At 44.0% G+C, this 24,246-nt stretch overlaps 1 protein-coding gene across 1 annotated transcript in view; it reads left to right on the top strand.

Moving 5' to 3' along the window:
• The first annotated feature begins 303 nt into the window (after positions 1–303).
• LOC147432562 (cell number regulator 6-like) overlaps positions 304–24,246 on the top strand; it is a 32,275-nt gene continuing 8,332 nt past the window's right edge. Inside the window, exons 1-2 of the mRNA XM_086492448.1 lie at positions 304–538; positions 1,975–2,089. Of these exons, the coding sequence (XP_086348574.1) occupies positions 428–538; positions 1,975–2,089 (226 nt within the window). The 5' untranslated portion in view covers positions 304–427. The remainder of the gene's footprint in view (positions 539–1,974; positions 2,090–24,246) is intronic.

A 24,246-nucleotide genomic window follows, 5' to 3' on the forward strand; every position in this document is an offset into this window, starting at 1 on the left:
CATTGCCGTCATAGCTCCCGCAGGCTTCCTCAAAAGTGCAGGGAATTTGTGTATGAGAGGGCATGGCGAAGGGTTAGCCTAGGCGCCACACCAGTCCACAGAGGCCATGCCCTTTTCATAGAGGCAGAAACGAGAGGGAAGTGACGAAGGCCACAAAGGAGATGGACAAAAATCGAAATGGGGCCAAGGAATATTCACAACTATTGCATTTTCTTTTAAGAGCTGCCAGTATGAGCGAGTAGTGCCACTTGGTCAATTTATTTTTTTCGTTTGGTTCGTGAGTATTTAATTTGAAGGTGAAACCCTTAAGAACTTACCGCGAAAATTATGAATTGTTAGTTTGCCATTGCAATCCACGCAATAAACACTCAGAATGATCATTTAAGCTCCGATCTGGCAGAGAAAAAGCTTCTCTGCAGGTCTGGCTATGGCGGATGATGGAAACCCTTCCCGTTACGTGAAGCTTAGCAAAGAGCACGAAGCTCCCTTGGAAGAGATCCAGCCTGGAGAGCTCAACCAACCTGTCGCGGTATCACAGGTTCATTTTTCCCTCTGTAAGGTTTTTAATATGAATTCCAGGCTAGATGTAAATTTTTGTTCCTTTATCGTATACTTTGCCATCAGATTTAAATTCTTTATTGCTTCAATATTAAAGTATGATCGCAGTTTTCTCAATTCAATCCAGAAGCACCATAAGATCCTTAGCTATTTCAATCGTAAGGTTTTCTTTTTGTTGTAGTTTGTTTATTTTGTATCTCGAGGAAGTAAACAGCACTTTGGATTCTGGTTTTGAGCGTTTTTGTCATCTAGTGAAGGTGAGCTTCAATCAAACAGACTAGCTGAGAAGAGGATTTTTGCACAGATCTATTTTTGCTCACATTTCTTACTCATATTGAGCATCTTGAACAAAGTTTGGGTGTGCTGCAAGTGAAGAAAACAGCTTTTGAGTTTGTGAAATCCACTATTATTACCGGAAATGAATGTATCAAACATCGGAAGGAATTGAAACATGCTACCAGGCCTTCTTATGCCGCATTTAATGAAATGAATGCTTGATGCCAAAGTACTTGGTTGACAAACCAACTCGATATTTGCTATCAAAATTTTGCAGAAAAAGAACGTCAGTGACCAGAATTACTTTTGAGATGGCAAAAATAACCTGCATGACAATTCTTTGTAAGGCATTTTGTGAAGCTACCTAAAAGTGAAGCAGTTTAACCTTCTCACGTTGTAAAGTTGTCAGTTGCCGACTGCGGTTAACAAACTGTTTCTTTGTTATGAAATATGCCTATTTTAAGGATCGACGCAGGCAGACTTTTGTAGTCTGTTACAAATTATCAAGTTTGTTTTAGATGTCAATCAACTAGGAGCAAATGGGTCTTCTCCCCATGTAAAAGATGTTCCTTGTGCTGGTTTTAAGAGCGTTAAAGGATAATGAGAACAATGGTGATTTGAGCAACACTGACTGTTGCAAGATAGCCATCACAACTTGGGCGGCGTTGGGCCTAGGCTTTTTTTAAACTGCCTCCTCAAATGCATTGAATACCAAGGAAACATTGTCTGATTCCTACGACTCCTTGCTCCGTCAATGCTATAGTTTCATATTTTTGAGATGCCAAAGAGTCCCTCTTTGTAAATGTAAATGTCGGTTGCTTCAATATACATTTGAAGAGATAACTCACTTACTTTCAGGTTGAGAATAACTCAGACAAGTACAATAGAGTTTCTGTGAGGTATAGGACGTATTTATAGTTTATTAAGCTACAGAAAGTACGTCGCTTGTGACTGAGCGCATGCATTTGTTCAAAAGCGTTATTATTTATGTGACTGGTTTTGTTGTGTGAGAAAGCAAAACCAATCACCATCTTAAATTGCATGAACATTTATTGATTTTTGATATTACACTTTGTTTTATGTATTTTATCTCAACTATTGTAGATTTTGACATGAAATCTTTTGATGTATGTATACCAGCTTATCGTGCATCGATGCAGAGAATGCAACCAGCCATTGCCTGAAAGTTATGCACCCCCGGCCACTGAACCCTGGACTACGGGCATCTGTGGTTGTGCTGACGACTTTGATTCTTGTACGTACTCATGTTTTGTTCTCTTAAAAGAAATTGGGGAAGGCTTCCTGGTGTTTTTGGGCAGAGTTTAATGAAGTTCTAAATATGTGAACATTGTGCTGCAATTGCAGTTTATTTCATGATGTAGTTTTACTTTTGTGCCGGTACGATTTCCGAATGCTGAGGGTTTCAACTCTTTGCTGCTATTTTGTCGTTGTTGAAAGGTTGGGTACAGCAGTTTATGGGTTGAATCACCCCCAGGTGTTCGTATGTAGAGAGAAGAGAAACTTTGCTGAGCCCTCTTTGGAGGGAGAAACGAGATGATATATTTATTTAAGTGTGCTAAAGGCCTAAAAATTAATGAGGCCAAAAAATTACATCATCGACATATGATCCAAATGTCCAGTATAGAAAGTACAAAAGACTAAGGTAACAAATGCTAAAATGGAAACAAATGAGTGAACCAGTATAGCCGGCTGGTAGCATATCTCCCAAAGCTTGATCTATTCTATAGGCTGCCACTATAACTACCATCACAGAAACTCTATCGTGGGTTGTTGCCATAGTGGCATGGAGTTTTGAAATGGAAGGTTTCGAAATGGGGTTCATAGGTTTTGGTCCATGTCCGAAACGCTATCCAAGAGCTTTCATAAAATCTTCCTAGATAAATATTGACATATATACATGGAACTAAATGGTGGTGCAAATTGCAGAACATGTCAAAGTAAAACATGAGTTAGGTGTTGCGTATAAGCCCAACTTGCCAACTTGGGCTCTAGTGTAAACACCTTCGAGTTGTATAAGCCCTATCAAAGATGATAAGGTTCAAAAAAACCCTAATTAAAATCTCCATTTTATTGTGTTCACCTTATCTGCTCACCGTTCTCCTTCTCCATGGCTTCTGTGTGACTTGGCCCTCCATAGATTCTGCTCCGCCTTCCATCTCTAAACAACGATTATTAATAAGAAAACTCATTTGAGTTGCTTTAGCTCCTTGTCGGACTGCACAACTATGGAGCTGCCAAGTAACATCTGAAGAAGAAGCTTGTCCATTGCACATTCGAGAAGACAAGGAAAGGCATATCTCTATCTGCTCTGTAACTAGCGTCTGCGACTCGAGAGAGTCGACAATGGCTTGCACATTTTGTAGCAAATCCGATACGCATGTGCCCCGGAGAGTAACTCATTTCCACTCAAGTATCTCAACCATCCACGTCTTATCAACCGGAGCACTCTGCTCCCTGCGAATGTAAACGCTCTCATCTCGCACAGTATGTAACATCTGGTGCGTAGCAACTTGACTGAGAGTAATCTTTGCTTGTGTCGGTCCAAATATGAAGATCAAGTCGGTACAATCTACTCACTAGAGTACCCCATCTAACTTCCAAGCTGGCGACTCAATTGTGCAACTGTAACTGGCGTCTGCGAGTATCGACACTGGCTTGCACATTTGGTAGCAAATCCGATACGCTTGTGCCCCACAGAGTAACCCATTTCCACTCCGGTATCTCAACCATCTGCATCGTATCATCCGGAGCAGTCTGCTCCCCGCGAATGTCTCTTCTAGCACACTATGTAAAATCTGGTGCAAAGTAACTTGCCTGAGAGTAATCTTCCTTGGGGGTGAGTCCAAATATGAAGGATTCGAAGGAAAAGGATCAAGTCGGTAGTGGTAGGTACAATCCACTCACTATAGTACCCCCTCTTACTTCCAAGCTGTAGACTTTTTCTTGAATCGACATTCAGTGCTCATCAAATACAACCACCATGCCAAGTTTGCAAAGCTCATACACGGGCAAGATTTGGAACCCAAGACGAGGCACATATAAAACATGGGGGATATACATTCCCCTTCTAGTGTCTAGAATAAGCTCCATAGCCCCCTTGTTGTGTATAGGAGCCACAGATCTGTCTGAATATAATTGCAATAAGCAGAAAGCCACTGGCGAGGCAATAAATCCATATGAGACACACCAATAGGATTGAAATAGTTAACACCTGAATTTGAAAACAATCTGTAGTCAAGACTCAAAATGACAGAGTTACACACCAATAGGATTGAAATAGTTAACACTTGAATAACAATCTGTAGTCAAGACACAAAATGACAGAGTTATACTTTCAGATGCATTAGCCCCAAAGTCTTAACACCCCTTTCGGTACTTCTTTACATATTGATAAAGTCACCGACTACAATTGACGGAGAATCACTCTACAAGTGTGCAACCATTTATTGATTTGCCAGAGGTGACCCCAAGGCATTCTTTTGTAAGCACTATGGCCAAAAGCAACTGATTACAAAAGCTTGTGCTCAAAAGCACATCTACTAGAAACATAGTGCCCAAAAGTTCTGCAAGACAATGCTTTCCAAAAACTAGTGCCAAAAAGTAAGTCTTCGTTGCCATGTCATGACGCGCAATATGTGGTGGAAATTGTCGCGGAGCAGATTACTCTTGCTACCTAGGTCGGAAATCTACATTCGAAGCAATTAGCCGATCCAAGAAGTGTGTACGCTTTCAGGATGATCCCATTTCATCTTTGTCTTCAGACAGCTCTGAGAGTTCCCCTGCCTCTCTTTCTAGCGGGGAGGACGAGAAGCACTATAAGTGGAGAAAGACTCGCAAGAGCAAGGAGAACAAGGTGGACAATGTAACAGACTTGGACACTCCAAGTCAAGAATCAACCGCGATAGCACCAAATAACCACTTCAAAACAAGTCACAGATCACAATAGATTTACACTGGCCTGACGGAGTTCCGTGCCTAGAGATATGGGCCCCTAAGACTGGTGCCCCTTTCGGTATTTCTTTTTGTATTAATCAATCATCAAAGTACAAGAGAGTGGCTCCGGGTTCACTCTCAAACTCTGCGTCCAGATGCCCTGAGAAGTGAGGCCCTCACCACTAATTTAAAGGTTACAAGGGATGCCCAAAAGCAGAGCCCCAAAAGCTTCAAATAAAAAACAATTGCTCTCTCTCTCTCTCTCTCACAGAGAGTCAAAACTTGAAAGCAACAACATTCTCTCTCTTTCTCATTAGGTAGAGAAAAAGCAAAATTTGCGTCACTCATCTTTCTATAAATTTTTATTTATTTATTTTAATAAGCCTCCGCGATTTCCGGAAATTAGGGTTTTTGGCAAAAATTAGGGTTTGCAAGAATTTCAGGGTTTCTGGTAGAAATTAGGGTTTCTGTTGTCCATAGCCACGTCATCACTTTGTGACATACCCCCCTCTTGAAAGCATTGTAATCGACCGCGATTACGCATGCAAAACCGATAAAAGCCATAAACCGTCTTAGCAGACACTGACTGTTAGTACCTACGTGCTAGGAACACACATCTAGCACATGTACGAAATCGACAGTCACATCACACGACATCACAGGACATCACCAGACATCACAGGATATCACATGACATTCAACATTCATTCGGATCTTAGAGCATGATTTATCGGCAATGTAGCTAGCATTCACATCTAGGTCCAATCGGGACCTCATCGATGTCCGATTGACTAACCCCTATTGCAACCATGTCTATTCGAGATCAATCAGACCAAAATGCTGCAGTCATTTCGTCTGTCAGTTCCTGCACTCACAAGAAGTGAAGAAACAAATCAGTATCATTATCAGGAATTCCATTTCATTAAGTCATCCAGCAGAATACTGTCAGCTCTCAGTATCCCTGAAGCTCAAAGAGACATCAGTGACTTTAGTATCAAAATCAAGGCATCTGTTGACAAAGGAGCGGAGTAACTCCCCTCTTGTGCATCCCACTGCACCAGATCTTCGGCCAAGCTGAATTTCTGGGTTCCGTTTGGAGTAGACTATGCTAAACCAAAAGATCGAGGTAAAGTTTCACAATCCGAGGAGTATCTACTAGGTCCTCCTCCTCCATCCACTTCGCATCAAATGCAGGAAAGTTCTTGAATTTAACCAAGAACCGCCTTCGGACTTTACCTTTCTTCGTATCCGTATGTGCCAAAATTTGTTCAGGAACAAGGGTCTCCTCGTTTTCTTCCATTGCGGGTTGCTCATCAGGCTCCCCATCATTAGGCACATCACCCTTAACAAGGTTCAAGAGACTCACATGCAATGCATTGTGAATCCTCCAAGTATCTGGTAGTTTCAATCGGAAGGAGACATCATTTATCTTTTCAGTAATCTGGAAAGGTCCGTAATATCACATACTAAGCTTTGTAAAAAGCCTCTCCTTTCCCTTTTTCTTTCTTAGGCGTGCTTTCTCAAAAGTAAGGGCACCCAATCATCCTCCTTCAGTTTCAAGTCGCGACGATGGCAATCCACTTCTTTTTTCTGTCGTTCTTGAGACTTCTGCAAAGTCTCGCGAACCTTGGCAAAAGCCGTATCCAAATCTCGCGAATATTCATCCGCTTCAAATATCTAATCTTTCGTGCTCAGGAAGGATGGAACCTTCGCAGCACTTTCAACAATCTCACATGGCGTCTTCCCTGTCGAAGAGTGTATCGTGTTATTGTAGGCAAATTCCACCAAAGGTAAGTTCTTTTCCCATTGAGTCTTCTGATCCGAGATACAAGACTTCAATAAATCTAAAACCACTGAATTGGCAATCTCAGATTGCCCGTCAGTCTGCAAGTGGAACGATGACGAGAACTGCAACCGCGTGCCAATGTTCTCCCAAATTGCCTTCCAAAACAAACTCATAAATCTGGGGTCTCTGTCGGAGACAATCGTCTCAAACGTGCCATGTAATCGGAAAATCATCGTGATCATTTTGTGTTCTTGGGAGATCAAAAATGAAATCCATTTCAATATTTTCCCAGGGGCGGGTGGGTATGGGTAAAGGCTGTAACAATCCCTGTGCCTTATGCCTGTCAAACGTGACCTGGCATACTACGCACAACTCTTCCACATGCTTTTTGAGTCTCGGCCAAAAGAAGTATCTCTCTACTCCTTTCATGGTGGTAGCAATGCGGCGGTGACCCATAAAAGGTGGACAGTGGCATTCAGTAATAACCTTTTCCTTCAACGGCTGTGTAACGCACAACATAGTCTTTTTCATCAAGTAGCCTTCCCGAAGGGAGTATCCAGCTACTGTCTCCCCATCTCGTATCCGTGTGAAAATATCTGCAAAATCTGTATCTGTGGCATACTGATCGACCATATCCTCGAAGCTCTTATGATGTATCGCGGAAATAGCCAGAACCAACGGTTTCCGAGACAAAGCATCTGCCACCACATTCTTCTGTCCCTGCACATGGACAATCTGGAAGTGGAACTGTGACAAGATGTTCGTCCACCGTATCTGCTTTTCCGAAAGCTGCTTCTGTGACAAGAAGTAGCGCAAACTCTGATGGTCTGTAAAGACAGTAAAATCCGCTTCAAGTAGGTAGTGCCGCCACTGAGTAAGAGCATGGATCACTGCCAAAAGCTCTTTCTCATATATGTGTGCTGTCGTCTCTGGCCTAGAGAACAATCGGCTCTCGTAAGCAATGACATGGCCTTCTTGCATCAAGACCGCACCCAGACTACGACCACAAGCATCACAGTATACTTCAAATGACTTCTGCAAGTCCGGCAAAGTCAAAATAGGTCCCGTAGTCAATTTCTCTTTCAATGTTTGAAAGGCAGTCACCTCTGTGGGTCCCCACGAGAAAGGTACTCCTTTCTGTGTCAAGATATGCAAAGGGGAAGCAACCTCTGCAAACTTTCGTATGAACCGCCTGTAGTACGAACACAGTCCCAAGAAGCTTCTAACTTCATGGACATTCCTCAAATCGGGCCAATCACGGATAGTCTCTATCTTGGCGGGGTCCATTTGCACTCCTGTTGCTGACACAATGTGTCCCAAAAAGTGTATCTCTGGTAGGAAAAATTCACTTTTCTTTGCATTAATCACTAGCTTGTGATCTCGTAATGCCTGGAAGACTTGAAGCAGATGATCTCTGTGTTCTGCCTCATTCTTGGAGAAAACAATGATGTCGTCATAGAAAGTGACAACAAATAGCCTGTACTCTCGAAAAATCTTGTCCATCATCCGGCTAAATGTCGCAGGAGCATTGGTTAAGCCAAAAGGCATCACCAAAAACTCAAATAACCAAAAGTCGTCCGAAAAGCTGTCTTGTAGATGTCTCTCGGCGCTATCCTGATTTGATGATATCCACTCTTCAAGTCAATCCTGCTAAAGCACAAGGATCCGTGTAACCTGTCGAGTATATCATCGATCCTAGGAATCGGAAATCTGTTCTTGATGGTGATTTTGTTGAGAGTTCTATAATCGATGCACATTCTCCAAGATCCGTCTTTCTTCAAAACCAACAACAGTGGAGAGCAATATGGTGAAGTACTAGGCTGGACAAGACCCTTTTCCAAGAGGTCTTTCACTTGGTTCATAAACTCTTGAATGATCTCTTCATTCTGTGCTCGGCTCACACGGTAGGGTGGCCGGTTCGGTGACGTGCTTCCAGGTATCAGATCATGGTATGATCTTCAGGCCCTCTGAAAAGCAATCGACATGAGTGTGGAGAAAAATCTTGGCGTTCTTTAGATCAGGTCAAAACGTATTCAACCTTTATCCATCGTTCAGTTCTCTCCCAAAAGACTGAGTAAGAAACTGAAGTTCATCAAGTACAATCCTAAGCCCTTCATTTATCAAATTCGCTTTCTCGGCCCGGTAGTCAACCACGGTTTAGTTCTTGTGGTACCAAGGGATCCTGAGTAGAACGTCCCTCGCGTGCCCTGAACACCCCTGTCATTGCAAACGAAGTTTGCCAATGCTCGGTGTAATGACAACATCCCATCGGGGTGCCAGTCGAACTACCTGTCACAAACGGAAGCGCATAACAATATAAGATACATTCGGATAAATAGACTTTATCACTTAGTTGAAGCCAAAGGATATAGAGAGAAATAGATAGAGAGAGAGATAGAGAGTGAGAAGATCGACATAGTACTGGGGACCAGAAGATGGGCTGGTCCCCCCCCGTAATAGTATCTTTATTACTTAGGAGAAGTCTATACAAGCACTTGAACCGAACGTATTACCAGGTTCGTTCTAGAATAAGACTTGATGGTTCCCGGAAGCCTCGGCTTCCGATTCCTAGGGCAAAACCCTATTCCAAGGAACTTCCGTTCCTTATTCCAAATCCTTGAGAACCAAGGTTCTCGCCTCTGGATCACACCTTCCAAACTCAGGGCATGGCATCCCTGCAACTCTTTTCCGACTTTGTTTCTAGAGTCCTGTTCCTGCAGAATAACTCCGCTTTCTTGGACACGAAGTTCTTTCCTTGGGAATTTCAACTTCCGGATCACATCTCGAGAGTCTACCTCTCTTCAATCCGTGGATCTGCTTCCCAAACTTGGTACGAAACCCTTGGGCTGATCTAGCTCTAGTTCCTCAGAGCGCTTTCTCTTGCAGAGGCTCATGCCTTCCTCTGCTCCTACTCCCTCACGAAGAGGAAGTACACCTGCAATCAAATACTCGGAGATCATAACATGAAAATCGTTACCTTCAAAGTCTCGACGCTCGAAACGCAACGCGGTTCTCGAAAAAGCAATTCCCCGGAAGAGATCTCTGCATAGAAAATCCTCTCTTCCAATCCTACACACAAAAGAGGTGTGTTCTCGGGTTCCTTCTCGTAAATCAGCCCTGTCTACGACGTTTATGGGCTGAAAACAGAGAAAAACAGCAGCTTGTCGCGATGAAAACACGCTCCGTAGGCACTTCTTCGCGAGGGAACTCGCGCACTGGGTCTTGACGACATCTGGTACACTTGGGGCAGCCATGGGCATCACCGGCAACGTCTTCTTTACTGCTGAAATCTGCAGCAGCGTCTCCTCCTTGCAAAGATTGGTCTTCCTTTTGAGTGAGGGCATGTGATACTTTTATAGCTCCTAGCCACAAGCACGAATAGCTGCTCGCGTAGAGATCGCGGCCGTTTTTTTTTTTTTTTTTTTCCATTTTTTTTTTCACCGTTCTGCCAGAAAAAGAGAGAGAGAAAACGCTGGCTGATCTGTTGCCTTATTTATCAAATGGCTGCCCACTTATTAAATGGGCGGCTGGCGTATTTTAAAAATAGTCTGAACCTGCCCAAAAACTCAATAAAACCTTATAAGCTAAAAACAATGCTTTCACAACACTTCCCAGGCGTCCCTGGATGCAATCACACGCACAATTGCAATGCAAACATAAACTTCCTCGCAGGAAAGCATTTGCTTTCCCGAAAAGCAATCCGCTTTCTCAGAAAGCATGTGTTTTTTCCTCAAAGTTTCCTCTGAACCCATCATCATTCAAGTGCTTGATTTTCCTTGTGCACAATTCTAACACAGTTCGGAATTTCCTCCCGACTATGGATATTCCCTTTCCGATGCACCCGTCACCCACCTTGTGACGCATCAGACTATGGTTAGCCAAAGTGGGGTCATTGACTAGCCAAAGTGGAATCCTTTGCTACAGAGGCTACATTTCAGTTTTGGGTGTGGCTGCAATGTTCAAAGGGGGTCAGATGACCTAGAAAGATACAATGGCAGCATCTCCTAAAATTTAGGGAACTGCTATTTTGGGACCTGAAAATGTGTTTGCGTCATTACCTCTGGAATGACAAGGAGAATATTTTCTTGCTCTGCCGTGAAGTCAATTGGGCAACCGGTTGGGAGATTTTTAGGCGGCAACCCCGAAACGGGAAAATGCTTGTAAATGTGCCAAGTGGCACCTTCTGGTGCACTTTCCTCATGCAACAAGAAGCGGCGCTGATTTTTAAGCTGGGAGAGGCTCATTTTCAGCTTCTGTCACAGGGTAAGAGCTATGGAGTGCTTGCTTTCCCTCCTATGTACAATGCGGTGCCAGGAGTGATGCCCTGCACGCTCCAGAAATCTCGTCCGATTCAAAGGGCAAGTAGCCCTACAGGTGCGGGAGCTCGAGGACTTGCTACGGATGCGACCGGCACGGGAAACGGAGCCCGAAACAGTAAATTACAGCCTGCTGTGTATTTTTGCAGGTTTAGGGTTTTGGCCCTAAACGGTCCCTAATACCCCCAGGAGGTTCGGGGACGCGAGGGGACCGCTGTACAGGTGATCTGGCGCATTTTCGGGGCTGAAAACAGAGAATTCAGCGTGCTGCAGATTCTCGCCAGATTTTGCAAAGTGCCCGTATGCGTCGGGAAAGTTAGTCAATGCGTGGGAATACTGACTGTGAAGGGTCCTAGTACAGTTATGTTGTCGAAATCGGGCCGGAACAGTTGAAATTCAGCCATGTTTGTGCGGGGTAGCTTGTAGGGATCCACAACGTTTATTCCCTCTTTGGAAGAAGAAAGAAATACCAAAAGGGGCACCTAAGTTAGGGGCCAATCTGGTGTCGGTCTACTCATACAGGTGCAATCTAGTTGCCTGTACCCCTCTCCCCTTTGTTGTGTCTTGAAAGTACAGGTAAAGTGGACGACAAATTAAATGGGTGAGAGCAAATAAGGTTTAAGTTTAAAGTCTACCGCCCTTTTTGAAAGTACAGGCCGGTTTCATGGTTCCATCGACGGGATTAAATCACTTTTTCCCATAGAAGTGAGCCTTGGTCAGTTTTGGGCTTGAAGACACAGGGGATCATAGACTAGACACAGGGAATTGCAATTATGGCTGACAGACCGGATGATGTGACTGAAGAGGTTTCCTCTTCACAGGGTCAACAGACACATGAAGTGGGTGAGTCTTCAAGACCACCACAGACGGATGATGATATATTCAGGACCCAGTGGGCTACTGTTGTGGCTATGTTCACACAAGTAATGCAGAACCCGAGGTTTTTAGCCTTTCTGCAACCTCTTGTTTCGTCTCAGCAAGTTGGGTCACTGGATCATATTCAAAAGCCTGTTAAGGCTCGAGCACAGGTGATTCATACCGCACAGTCAATGGAAACACCTGTACACTTGACGGAGAACATGCAGTCTCCACAACCTGTGCCTAAGGTGCAAGAACAGGTGGCTGAGATGTCAGTCTTTCAAGCTGTACCAGTTCAGCCCGCCACCTTTCAGCAGCCTATAGCTGGCTCTAATGGGCAGGGAAGCAACCTACAGGCTATGCAACAAGTCTTCCCACCACCTTCAGTACACCCTGGTTATTTTGGAGGTGGATCGGTATTCCAGAGCATGGCTAGTCATACACCTGGAAATCAGTTTTATACGCCAGGAACAGTGTTCGGGGGTGCTCAAACGATGATGCCTAACCCCATGTATGGTGTCACGGGCATGCTACCAGGGTTTCAAAGCACTCAGGGCCAATTTGGGATGCCACAGGCAAATTTTGGTATGGTTGGAATTACAAATTAGCAGCCAAATATGGCATTTCCAGGTCAACTTAATTGCGGTCAGGGAACACAAATGAATCCTAACACTGTTCCCATGTTTCAGTCACTTCCATATGACAATTTAACGCCGCTGGAGAGACCAACTCCGTACAAAGAAGGTGGCAAAGGTGTGACTTTCACGACCTTTACAGGGTTTGATGACAGGAAGAAGGCTCTCTCATTCCTCCAACAATTTGACAAGGCCTATGCAGGGGGAAACTTTACAGAGGCTTCAAAGGTCCGCAAGGTAGCCACTTTCTTGACAGAGAATGCGGGACAATGGTGGACAACTTTATTGCTTCAAGGGCAAGCTCCGTCCACATGGATTTACTTCAAGCAGATTTTTGCAGCAGCATGGTTATCTGATGACTTTGAAGCATATGTCATGACAGAATGGCACCAACTTAATGCTGCCACTTGCAAGAATTTGGATGATTACAATCGGAACTTTTGGAAAGCTCTACCTCCAGTAACTTCCTATAGGTTTGTGCCATTGACAGAACAGATTGAAAAATACTGTTGTGGCCTACCCAAAGGACTGAGAAAATACTGCACGAAGACAAAAGTCACTACTTTGACGCAGCTCATCGAGGTAGCAAACACTAGCAATGGTTTGCTCAAGGGAGAAGATTGTGAATTTAACACTGGCGTCAAGGCAGGATCAGGCAAGAAAAATTCAGCCAAGAAGCACGTTCCCAATGAGGCTCCTAAAGGGACTCAGGAGTCAGCCAACGCAGGGAAAGACAAAGCTACGGCTGAATCAGAAAAAGGACCAGCAAAGAAATGGAAAAGACGTTTTCCTCGCAAGTCAGAAGAGCAAAAGAAGGTCCTGAGGACAGAGAACAAATGCTTGATATGTGAGCAGCCTGGCCACATTGCTTACAATTGTCCTACCAAGAAAAGGCCAGCTGATTCTGAAGACAAGGAGGACAAGAAAGGAAAGAAGCCCATGGCTGGTCTAGTGCCAGATATGGTGGGCGACAAGCCAAATTCAAATGCAAGTGAGCTTTGCAGAGCATGGGGAAAGATCGGGGATCAAACAATGCTTATTTTCTTTGATCCAGGTGCCAAAGCCAACTTCATTTCCCCAGAATTGGCTTCAAAGTTGGGAATCAGACCTGAAGAGATGGGGTATACAGCAGAGGCAGGTTTGGCATGTCCGGGCCATACAGAGGCTGTGACACCCATCATTGGAAAGTCGCGTCTACATATCCAGTCCTATGTAGATGCTGAAGAATTTTACATCATGCCACTGGACGGATGTGATGTGTTGTTAGGTATTCCTTGGTTATTTCGTGTACAGGGAATCATGGATGCCTACAACAAAAAGATCACTGTACAGAGCAGGGGAAAGACTCACATTCTGGATGTAAAGCTTAAAGGGGAGTCTATTCCCACTGTATCAGCTTCTGCTATTACTTCTGTAATGAAAAAGCATCTTTCTGCGTACTTGGTTTTTGCACGTGAAGTGTCAGATTGTGATGAATCAAATTTATTTGTGCTAGATAAAGAAAGGTCAATGTTTTTACAACAGTATAGTGACTGTTTTTCCGATTCATTACTGTCTCAATTACCGCTAGAGAGACCCGAGGACCATGCGATAGATTTGGTGCCAGGCAGTAGCCCACCAAATAAGCCTCCGTACAGGGTTAGTGCGGCTCAGCAGAAAGAGATAATGGGCCAAGTACAGGAGCTGTTAGAAAAGGGGCTGATTCAGCCCAGTTCATCCCCATTCTGTTCTCCAGTGTTGTTGGTGAAGAAAAAGGATGGCTCATGGCTTATGTGCATCGACTACCGTGCACTGAACAAGAATACCATCAAGAATAGGTTCCCTATACCTAGAATTGATGATATTCTAGACAAATTAGAAGGAGCAGCTATGTTTAGCAGGATAGATCTAAAGAGTGGGTACCATCAGATCCGCATTAGATCAGAGGATGTGCACAAGATTGCTTTTAGAACGACGTTTGGCCTTTACGAATTTTTAGTGATGCCCTTTGGTCTCACAAATGCTCCTGCTACGTTCAATAGGATGATGGACAGAATTTTCCGTCCACACCAGCAGTTTGTTGGTACGTTCTTTGATGACATGATAGTCTACTCAAAGAATGAAGAGGAGCATAGGCATCACTTGGCCATTGTGTTCAAAGAGCTACGCAGTCATAGGTTGCTCATCAATGCAAAGAAAAGTGAGTTTTTTTCTGGAAGAGATTCACTTTCGGGGACACATTGTCTCAAAGGATGGTGTTAGAATGGATCCTGCAAAAGTTGAAGCGATCAATTCATGGCCAGATTTGAAGACGGTGCACGATGTCCGAAGTTTCTTGGGACTATGCTCCTATTACAGAAGGTTTATCTGAAATTTCGCTGAGATTGCTTCACCTTTACATGCTCTTGAAAAGAAGGCAGTCACCTTTAGATGGACACAGAAAGAGATTTCAGCTTTTAATCTCTTAAAGGAAAAGATGACTTCAGATCTAGTCATTGCGTTGCCAGATCTTAGGAAGTCATTTGTGGTCCAGTGTGACGCCTGCGGTAGTAGCATTGGTGCAGTGCTAATGCAAGATGGCAGGGTAGTAGCCTATGAGAGCAGAATTTTGCGAGGGCCAGAGATGACCATGCAGGTCTATGAGAAAGAGTTACTGGCTGTGATTCATGCGCTCTTAAGTTGGAAACACTACCTGCTAGGTGCAGATTTCGTTGTCCAAACGGACCATCAGACCTTGCGATACTTCTTGACATAGACAGAGTTATCTAAGAAACATATGCGATGGGCAAATATCTTGTCCATGTTCTATTTTCAGATTGTGCATGTGGAAGGCAAGAAGAACGTTGTGGCTGATGCCTTGTCAAGGAAGCCACAAATTTCAGCTGCGTCAATTCCTTATCATCATGAACTTGATGATATGAGAGAACAGTATGCAAATGATGAAGATTTTGCAAGGGTCTTTGAGCAGCTAATGGATGGACAACGTCATGAACACTATCTTCTCAGAGATGGGTTAATGATGATGCATGGCAGATTGTGTGTCACAAAGCCATTGCGACGTAAAGTTATGGAAGAGAGTCATGTTCCACCGTATGCAGGGCATCGTGGTATCGATGCTACAGTTAAAGCGGTTGAGACATTCTTCTACTGGCCTACATTGAGAAGAGATGTGGATGCCTTTGTGCGAGAATGCCTAATTTGGCAGAAGGTCAAGTTTGACAGGCAAAAGGCACCAGGGTTATTGCAACCACTACCTATTCCAGATAAACCATGGGAAAGTATTGCTATGGATTTTATCTTTGATCTTCCGAGAACGCAGACAGGAAACGATGGTATTTGGACCATTATTTGTAGATTCAGTAAACAGGCTCATTTCATTCCTGTCAGGAAGAAGATAAAGCCAGATCAGATGGCACGCTTGTTTATGAGCAATATTTCAAGTATCATGGCATGCCACAATCGATTGGTAGCGACCGTGATCCACGCATGACAAGTTTGTTCTAGAGAGGCTATGGGCACCACGCATGACAAGTTTGTTCTAGAGAGACAAGTTTGAGAATATGGGCACCACGCTCAAATTCTCTTCGTCATTTCATCCTCAAACAGATGGGCAGTCAAAAGAGGCAAATTCTTCTGTCCTAGATTTGCTGAAGTGCTATGTGTCAGAGCATAAAGGAAAGTGGGAGCAGTATTTGCCATTGGTGGAGTATGCATACAATAATACAGTGCATTCATCAACTGGCAAGGCACCCTTTGAGATAGTTGAAGGTGGCAAGAAAGTTCCTCCCATACTGCATACAAAGGATAAGATATTTGAAGCAGATAAGTATGTTCAGGACATGGATGAAATGTACAAGAAGGTCAAAGTGGCCTTGGAAAAGACTCGGGCAAAGCAAAAGAAAGCAGCTGATCGTCACCGTCGTGAAGTGGTATATTCACTTGGTGATTGGGTGCTTTTACGCTTTGAAAAGGCAAGGTTAAAGAAGATGAAGGGCAAGGAAAGATTGTTTCCAAAGCTCAGCATGCGTTACTATGGGCCTTTTCAAGTGTGCGACATAATCAGTGATGTTGCATATAGGCTGAAATTGCCTGACAGTTGGAAGATTCACAATGCGTTTCATGTGAGTCTTCTCAGACCCTATGTGGGTGATGTGCTAGAAGATATGCCAGCTGAAGATCAGCCGGAAGTCGAGGAACTTGACGAGATCTTGGTCCCCGAACAGATTTTGGCACACAAAGAAAGGAAAGTGAAAGGCAAGGTTGCTAGGCGCTACTTGGTAAAGTTCAAAAACTATCCACCAATGGATGCTAAGTGGATGGAAGAAGGTGAACTTGCAGAGTCACCAACTGTGTTATCACTTTACCTTGAAGCCTTCGATTTGCAACCTACCTTGACCCCTTGAGTTTCAAAGCTACATGGATTGTCAGTGTGACAATGGCTTTTGAAACAAATGATGTACATGGTATTTAAAGTGAGCTCAAATGAAATACCTGTTACATGAATGTTAGAGCTGTACAGATTGTCAGTTTGGCAATTGCTCTTATGGAATGTCCAAAAGTTTGGTTAGTGCTATAGAAGTGAGTATTTCTTGTCAGTTTGTCAAGGATACAGTAATTGCTTCTATTAAAGAGTGCATGTGTAACTATATTCTTAAACTGTCGGTTTGGGTATGCTCGAAAGTGTTACGGGATCCAACGTGTACTATAAGACAGTGGCAAAATGTGCAGCTACCATTTTGTCATTGGAAAGTTAGTGACTCAAAGCAATGGCAGAGTGCGAAGCTACCACTATGTCATTGGTACAGGGTTCACACGCAGGCAATACATGTGTCGACGAGGTGTTGAATACACCAGGGTTGACAATGAGCATGTATGTGTCGTACATGTGTCGACAAGTGTTGAATACATCAGTGTTGACTAGGAGCATGTACGACATAGATGCAAACGAGGACGTTTGAGATTTCAAGAGGGGGGTATGTCACCAGCGTGTGACTACTATTTATCCTTTTTGTTGATTTCTTTCTTATTATCTATTTCCTTTCACTTTTTGGAAACACCCCTCGGGAAATCTAACTGCCCTGCATTGCATAGCTAGTGTGGAATTGTCCAGAGGGAGTCCAGGCCTGAGGGCAAGAGAGCACTAAGGTTGGACAAAGACTATGGTTAGCCAAAGTGGGGTCATTGACTAGCCAAAGTGGAATCCTTTGCTATAGAGGCTACATTTCAGTTTTGGGTGTGGCTGCAGTGTTCAAAGGGGGTCAGATGACCTAGAAAGATACAATGGCAGCATCTCCTAAAATTTAGGGAACTGCTATTTTGGGACTTGAAAATGTGTTTGCGTCATTACCTCCGGAATGACAAGGAGAACATTTTCTTACTTTGCCGTGAAGTCAACTGGGCAACCGGTTGGGAGATTTTTAGGCGGCAACCCCGAAACGGGAAAATGCTTGTAAATGTGCCAAGTGGCACCTTCTGGTACACTTTCCTCATGCAACAAGAAGTGGCGCTGATTTTTAAGCTGAGAGAGGCTCATTTTCAGCTTCTGTCACAGGTTAAGAGCTATGGAGTGCTTGCTTTCCCTCCTATGTACAGTGCGGTGCCAGGAGTGATGCCCTGCACGCTACGCACTGCCCTCTCTCTCCCCTATGGCAGTATGTTATGCCCCTCTAGTGGGCTTTTCAATTGACCAATGTACAGTTGTGTGGGTTCATGCGCGATTGCCGAGGCAAGAGCCTCTTGCACAGGTATTGGATTAGCTAGCGGCTAATCCCCCCGCAGGTACAGGTGAATTCGGAGAGGTTTCACGCCAGAAATCTCGTCCGATTCAAAGGGCAAGTAGCCCTACAGGTGCGGGAGCTTGAGGACTTGCTACGGATGCGACTGGCACGCGAAACGGAGCCCGAAACAGTAAATTACAGCCTGCTGTGTATTTTTGCAGGTTTAGGGTTTTGGCCCTAAACGGTCCCTAATACCCCCAGGAGGTTCGGGGACGCGAGGGGACCGTTGTACAGGTGATCTGGCGCATTTTCGGGGCTGAAAACAGAGAATTCAGCGTGCTGCAGATTCTCGCCAGGTTTTGCAAAGTGCCCGTATGCATCGGGAAAGTCAGTCAATGCGTGGGAATACTTATTGTGAAGGGTCCTAGTACAGTTATGCTGCCGAAATCAGGCCGGAACAGTTGAAATTCAGCCAAGTTTGTGCGGGGCAGCTTGTAGGGATCCACAACGTTTATTCCCTCTTTGGAAGAATAAAGAAATACCGAAAGGGGCGCCTAAGTTAGGGGCCAATCTGGTGTCGGTCTACTCATACAGGTGCAATCTAGCAGCCTGTATCCCTCTCCCCTTTGTTGTGTCTTGAAAGTACAAGTAAAGTGGACGACAAATTAAATGGGTGAAAGCAACTAAGGTTTAAGTTTAAAGTCTAATGTCCTTTTTGAAAGTACAGGCCGGTTTCATGCTCTATGTCACCCATCCTATGACGCATCAGAGATGTCCGTTCCCGGATGGTCGGATACTTCTTTCCGATGCTCCCTGTCACCCATCCGATGTGATGCATCAGAAGTACCCGTTCCTGGTGGCCATTCAGATATTCCCGTTCTCAGTGCTCCCGTCATTACTTTGAATGACGCACTAGGAATAGTCTGTACTCGGATGTCTCCAGTGAGAAAAGCCCTCTCACTTAAAATTCCAATAATTCATTTATAATTATTTTTCCTTGGTGTTCCAAGCGAGAAAACCCTCTCTCTCCTATAATTCATTTAGAATTATTTTTCTGTGAGATAAAGCCAATTTAGCAACATCCCTCTCACTTATAAACAGTTGTCCTCAATTGTAGAGGTCCAACTGAACTGCCGGGGAGAAACTGGAAAGATTCCAAATCTTGCTCAATGGTGAGTTGAGCTAGTCCTTTCTCAAAAGAGAACTTAAAAGTTAAATTAAACAAAGATTCAATAATTCAATACTTACCTTACCAGTTCATGTCCTTCCTCTAGTAGCTCGAGGATATCCTTCACCATTCATTCAACTTACGAACCATGTAAGAACTCGTCATTCGTGTCTTTCCAATAGATCGAAAGTTTCCTCATCCGAGAATCTGTTAACTCACTTTCGCCTTCTCAACCTCGAGAAGAATAATCCTCCTAGAAATCAATCTAGGTATCTGTCCTTGCGCATAATCCTGCGCTGTTAGTCCAGAGGGTATTAAACCTCTTGTGTCCTCCCACATAGGGAATGCTCAAGTCATAGAGCATTAAGCTCGATGTCTTTCTTTCACAAACAAAGTTTGCGATCACCTTAAAGAAGGTTCTTGTTTCGGGCCGTCGCTCAACGTAGGCGGACGGTTCCAATCCGGAGATTCTTTGTGCACGGCGGCACTTCCTTCCAATCTTTTCCTCCTGCGAGTTATTACCACTAGCAGTGATTTCCCGACGCCCATTAGCGTCTCTTCCTTACAAAATCATAAAAAATGATTCACCTTGCGAGCATCAATGACGATTTGCAAAATCTCAGGCAGATAGGATACTAGCCATAGCGTTTTCTAAACGTACGTTCAAACCCGGTTCACAATAGAGCGAACCTTCTTTGATTCTCAGGGATGTTCTCCCATATGTAATTCTTACCATTTTGAAACGGTTGGCGAGCTATATTCTTACGAACATAATAGTTCGAATTTATTCCAGCAGCGCGTAAATGCTACTTGACCTGCTCATGGAGAAACATATACCGCAACCAAAAGTTGCTTCTGTAATGGTAAAAGCACATAGCATACTCAATGATCAACGATCATCAGAAAACCTCTTCTCCGTAGAGAAACTCAAATTCCTTCTACCGAACACATCTCAAATAGAGATTCTCGTGTCGGAATATCCTTGCGCGCAAAAAGGCGCTCAAGAGAGTATAACAAACTCTCGTCCAGTTCCTGGCATAGGTCTGCATCTTCGTGTGTTATCCATGTACTCAAAAGTGTACATAATTCTTAAGCTGTGTTAGAGTTTCGGTGAACCTGGAAAATTTCCTTCCCTTCTTAAGATCGTTAGAGCGAAGACGCTCAACTTGACGATCCCTTGGCTCGATCTTAGAGCAAAACCCGCTCATCAAATAATTCTTGGATTCCTCGAGCACAGGCCGTAGTCGTCGTTGGTTCCTTCCCTCGTAAAGAGAGTGTTCATTCACTTGTGCGAAAAGCACTACCATATCTTCCCTTACCGGGTAGGAGGTGTTGGTTCATAAGGTCCTCAAGCTTACTGAAAGCTTTTCTTTGGTTGAAATCTCGGAATGGTTCCTTCCTTTCTGCGGTCCTACCCGCAATAGCACGTAATTTGTTGGTGAACTACCGGATACTAGATCAATAGTTGACCTTCCGGATGGTTGAGCAAACCAATTCATCGCATAAAGCAATGTTTCAACTCAATTCTACTCTCATAAACACTTGAGAGTGATTGTCCTGGTTAGACACATGCATATCTTGTGCATAAAAGCAATACGCAGTTTATGAGCTCCTCAAAGATTTAACTTTGATCAAAGACCTGCCCCCTCACTTAAAGTTCGAGGGTCTTTTGTTCAAAATCTCACGAGTTAGATGAATTCCCTTACTCCAAACTTTCTCCGGATAGCAATGTATCCTTCGAGGAGAGTTAACAAAAATTCATTGTTTCTGTGTTCAATGGTTCCCGTCCCATTGTGGGGATTAGATTCTATGTACACTGAGGTGTACACTTTCAGCTTGTATTGCTGACTCCACTATCTGTTGCAAAGTATCTTGCAGATGCGTTTACAAAATTCGGGCAAAATTCCTTCGTTAAATTTGTTCATCTTTCCTTCCTCAGAGAGGAGCAAGAATGGAGCTACCTTGGCAAGAGTGAACCACTACTTGCTTTGACTCGCTCGTGTTTCTATTGGGCAAACCGATCCCAATCTTCTTGGATGCCTTCCTCAAAGCGTGGAGGAAAAAAATTTGTCGGAAAATTCAGCCTTGAATTGAATCCAAGTCTTGTTGTAAGTTCCTTGCAGAACTTTGGTATACCACCAAGTACTTGTAATCCCCTTGAGGTGTTTGGTCACATGCCTTATCTTCAACGCTTTTTTTTTCCAGAAATTGCCGTTTACAAAGGCAACTTCAAACTTGTTGAATCAAAGCGGTAGCTTTCGGGGCATCTTCCCTTCCGTCAAAAGTATCAAACTTGACTGGAAGTGTTCCTATGTCTAGAGACCTTCTTCATATCCTTCCCGAAATGGCGGGATTTCATGGCTATAGTTCTAGATTGACGTTCATGGATATTTTTTGGATTCTGAAGGATCTCGAGCATTCCGCTCCTTGGATTCTCTAGGTTCTTGAGCATCATGCTCTTGTCGCCTTCTCAGAGAATCCCAAATCTTGTGTCGCCTTCTTGCAGAGAGAAAAAAATTTCCAACTCTGCGAGCTTTTGCTGCAGGACTTAGGTTTCCGCCTGCTTACTTCTCTCCTGGCTTGTCATGGCTTCTTCCCGTATCTTCCCAGAGTCGTCCTCTTTACAGAGAAAGAGAGGAGACCATGCTCAGATACCACTGTCACAAACGGGAGCGCATAACAATATAAGATACATTCGGATAAATAGACTTTATCACTTAGTTGAAGCCAAAGGATATAGAGAGAAATAGATAGAGAGAGAGATAGAGAGTGAGAAGATCGACACAGTACTGGGGACCAGAAGATGGGCTGATCCCCCCCCGTAATAGTATCTTTATTACTTAGGAGAAGTCTATACAAGCACTTGAACCGAACGTATTACCACGTTCGTTCTAGAATAAGCCTTGATGGTTCCCGAAAGCCTCGGCTTCCGATTCCTAGGGCAAAACCCTATTCCAAGGAACTTCCGTTCCTTATTCCAAATCCTTGAGAACCAAGGTTCTCGCCTCTGGATCACACCTTCCAAACTCAGGGCATGGCATCCCTGCAACTCTTTTCCGACTCTGTTTCTAGAGTCCTGTTCCTGCAGAATAACTCCGCTTTCTTGGACACGAAGTTCTTTCCTTGGGAATTTCAACTTCCGGATCACATCTCGAGAGTCTACCTCTCTTCAATCCGTGGATCTGCTTCCCAAACTTGGGTACGAAACCCTTGGGCTGATCTAGCTCTAGTTCCTCAGAGCGCTTTCTCCTGCAGAGGCTCATGCCTTCCTCTGCTCCTACTCCCTCACGAAGAGGAAGTACACCTGCAATCAAATACTCGGAGATCATAACATGAAAATCGTTACCTTCAAAGTCTCGACGCTCGAAACGCAACGCGGTTCTCGAAAAAGCAATTCCCCGGAAGAGATCTCTGCATAGAAAATCCTCTCTTCCAATCCTACACACAAAAGAGGTGTGTTCTCGGGTTCCTTCTCGTAAATCAGCCCTGTCTACGACGTTTATGGGCTGAAAACAGAGAAAAACAGCAGCTTGTCGCGATGAAAACACGCTCCGTAGGCACTTCTTCGCGAGGGAACTCGCGCACTGGGTCTTGACGACATCTGGTACACTTGGGGCAGCCATGGGCATCACCGGCAACGTCTTCTTTACTGCTGAAATCTGCAGCAGCATCTCCTCCTTGCAAAGATTGGTCTTCCTTTTGAGTGAGGGCATGTGATACTTTTATAGCTCCTAGCCACAAGCACGAATAGCTGCTCGCGTAGAGATCGCGGCCGTTTTTTTTTTTTTTTTTTTTCATTTTTTTTTTCACCGTTCTGCCAGAAAAAGAGAGAGAGAAAACGCTGGCTGATCTGTTGCCTTATTTATCAAATGGCTGCCCACTTATTAAATGGGTGGCCGGCGTATTTTAAAAATAGTCTGAACTTGCCCAAAAACTCAATAAAACCTTATAAGTTAAAAACAATGCTTTCACAACACTTCCCAGGCGTCCCTGGATGCAATCACACGCACAATTGCAATGCAAACATAAACTTCCTCGCAGGAAAGCATTTGCGTTCCCAAAAAGCAATCCGCTTTCTTAGAAAGCATCTGTTTTTTCCTCAAAGTTTCCTATGAACCCATCTTCATTCAAGTGCTTGATTTTCCTTGTGCACAATCTAACACAGTTCGGAATTTCCTCCCGACTATGGATATTCCCTTTCCGATGCACCCGTCACCCACCTTGTGACGCATCAGGAATACCCATCACCTAGTCCTTTCCTACCGAACTTATGGTACAATCTCCTTCACGATGCTCTATGTCACCCATTCTATGACGCATCAGAGATGTCCGTTCCGGGATGGTCGGATACTTCTTTCCGATCCTCCTTGTCACCCATCCGATGTGACGCATCAGAATTACCCGTTCCTGGTGGCCTTACAGATATTCCCGTTCTCACTGCTCCCATCATTACTTTGAATGACGCACTAGGAATACTATGTACTCGGATGTCTCTAGTGAGAAAAGCCCTGTCACTTAAAATTCCAATAATTCATTTAGAATTATTTTTCCTTGGTGTTCCAAGCGAGAAAACCCTCTCACTTATAAATCCAATAATTCATTTAGAATTATTTTTCTATAAGATAAAGACAATTTAGCAACACTACCTCCGCCTGTGGCGTCAATCTGTCGTGCGTAATTGCAAATCGAGCCGCCAATTCCAAGTGAAAAGAAGTTGGCCTTGGCTCCTTCAAAAGAGCTTCCCGATCCTTCACTTTGCCCCAAAAGCGGCAAAGTTTGTACTTTCATTCATTAGATTCGGTGTAGGTCCCACGCCATGTGGTACCAGTTCTGCTTTTCTATCTGCCTTTTCTGTCACGTTCCTCAGCTGCTGTCGAACTCTCAGGCCTATCGTCGTCTTTATCATGTTGTTCTTTCTGTGCCTTTTTAGGGCACTTTGCAGAGATATGTCCATGTTCCCCGCATCCAAAGCACTTCCCCTCTTTGATGAAGCGAGCTC

The sequence above is a fragment of the Adiantum capillus-veneris genome, chromosome 20 (assembly GCF_014529385.1).
Source record: "Adiantum capillus-veneris isolate H3 chromosome 20, ASM1452938v2, whole genome shotgun sequence".
NCBI lineage: Eukaryota > Viridiplantae > Streptophyta > Polypodiopsida > Polypodiales > Pteridaceae > Adiantum > Adiantum capillus-veneris.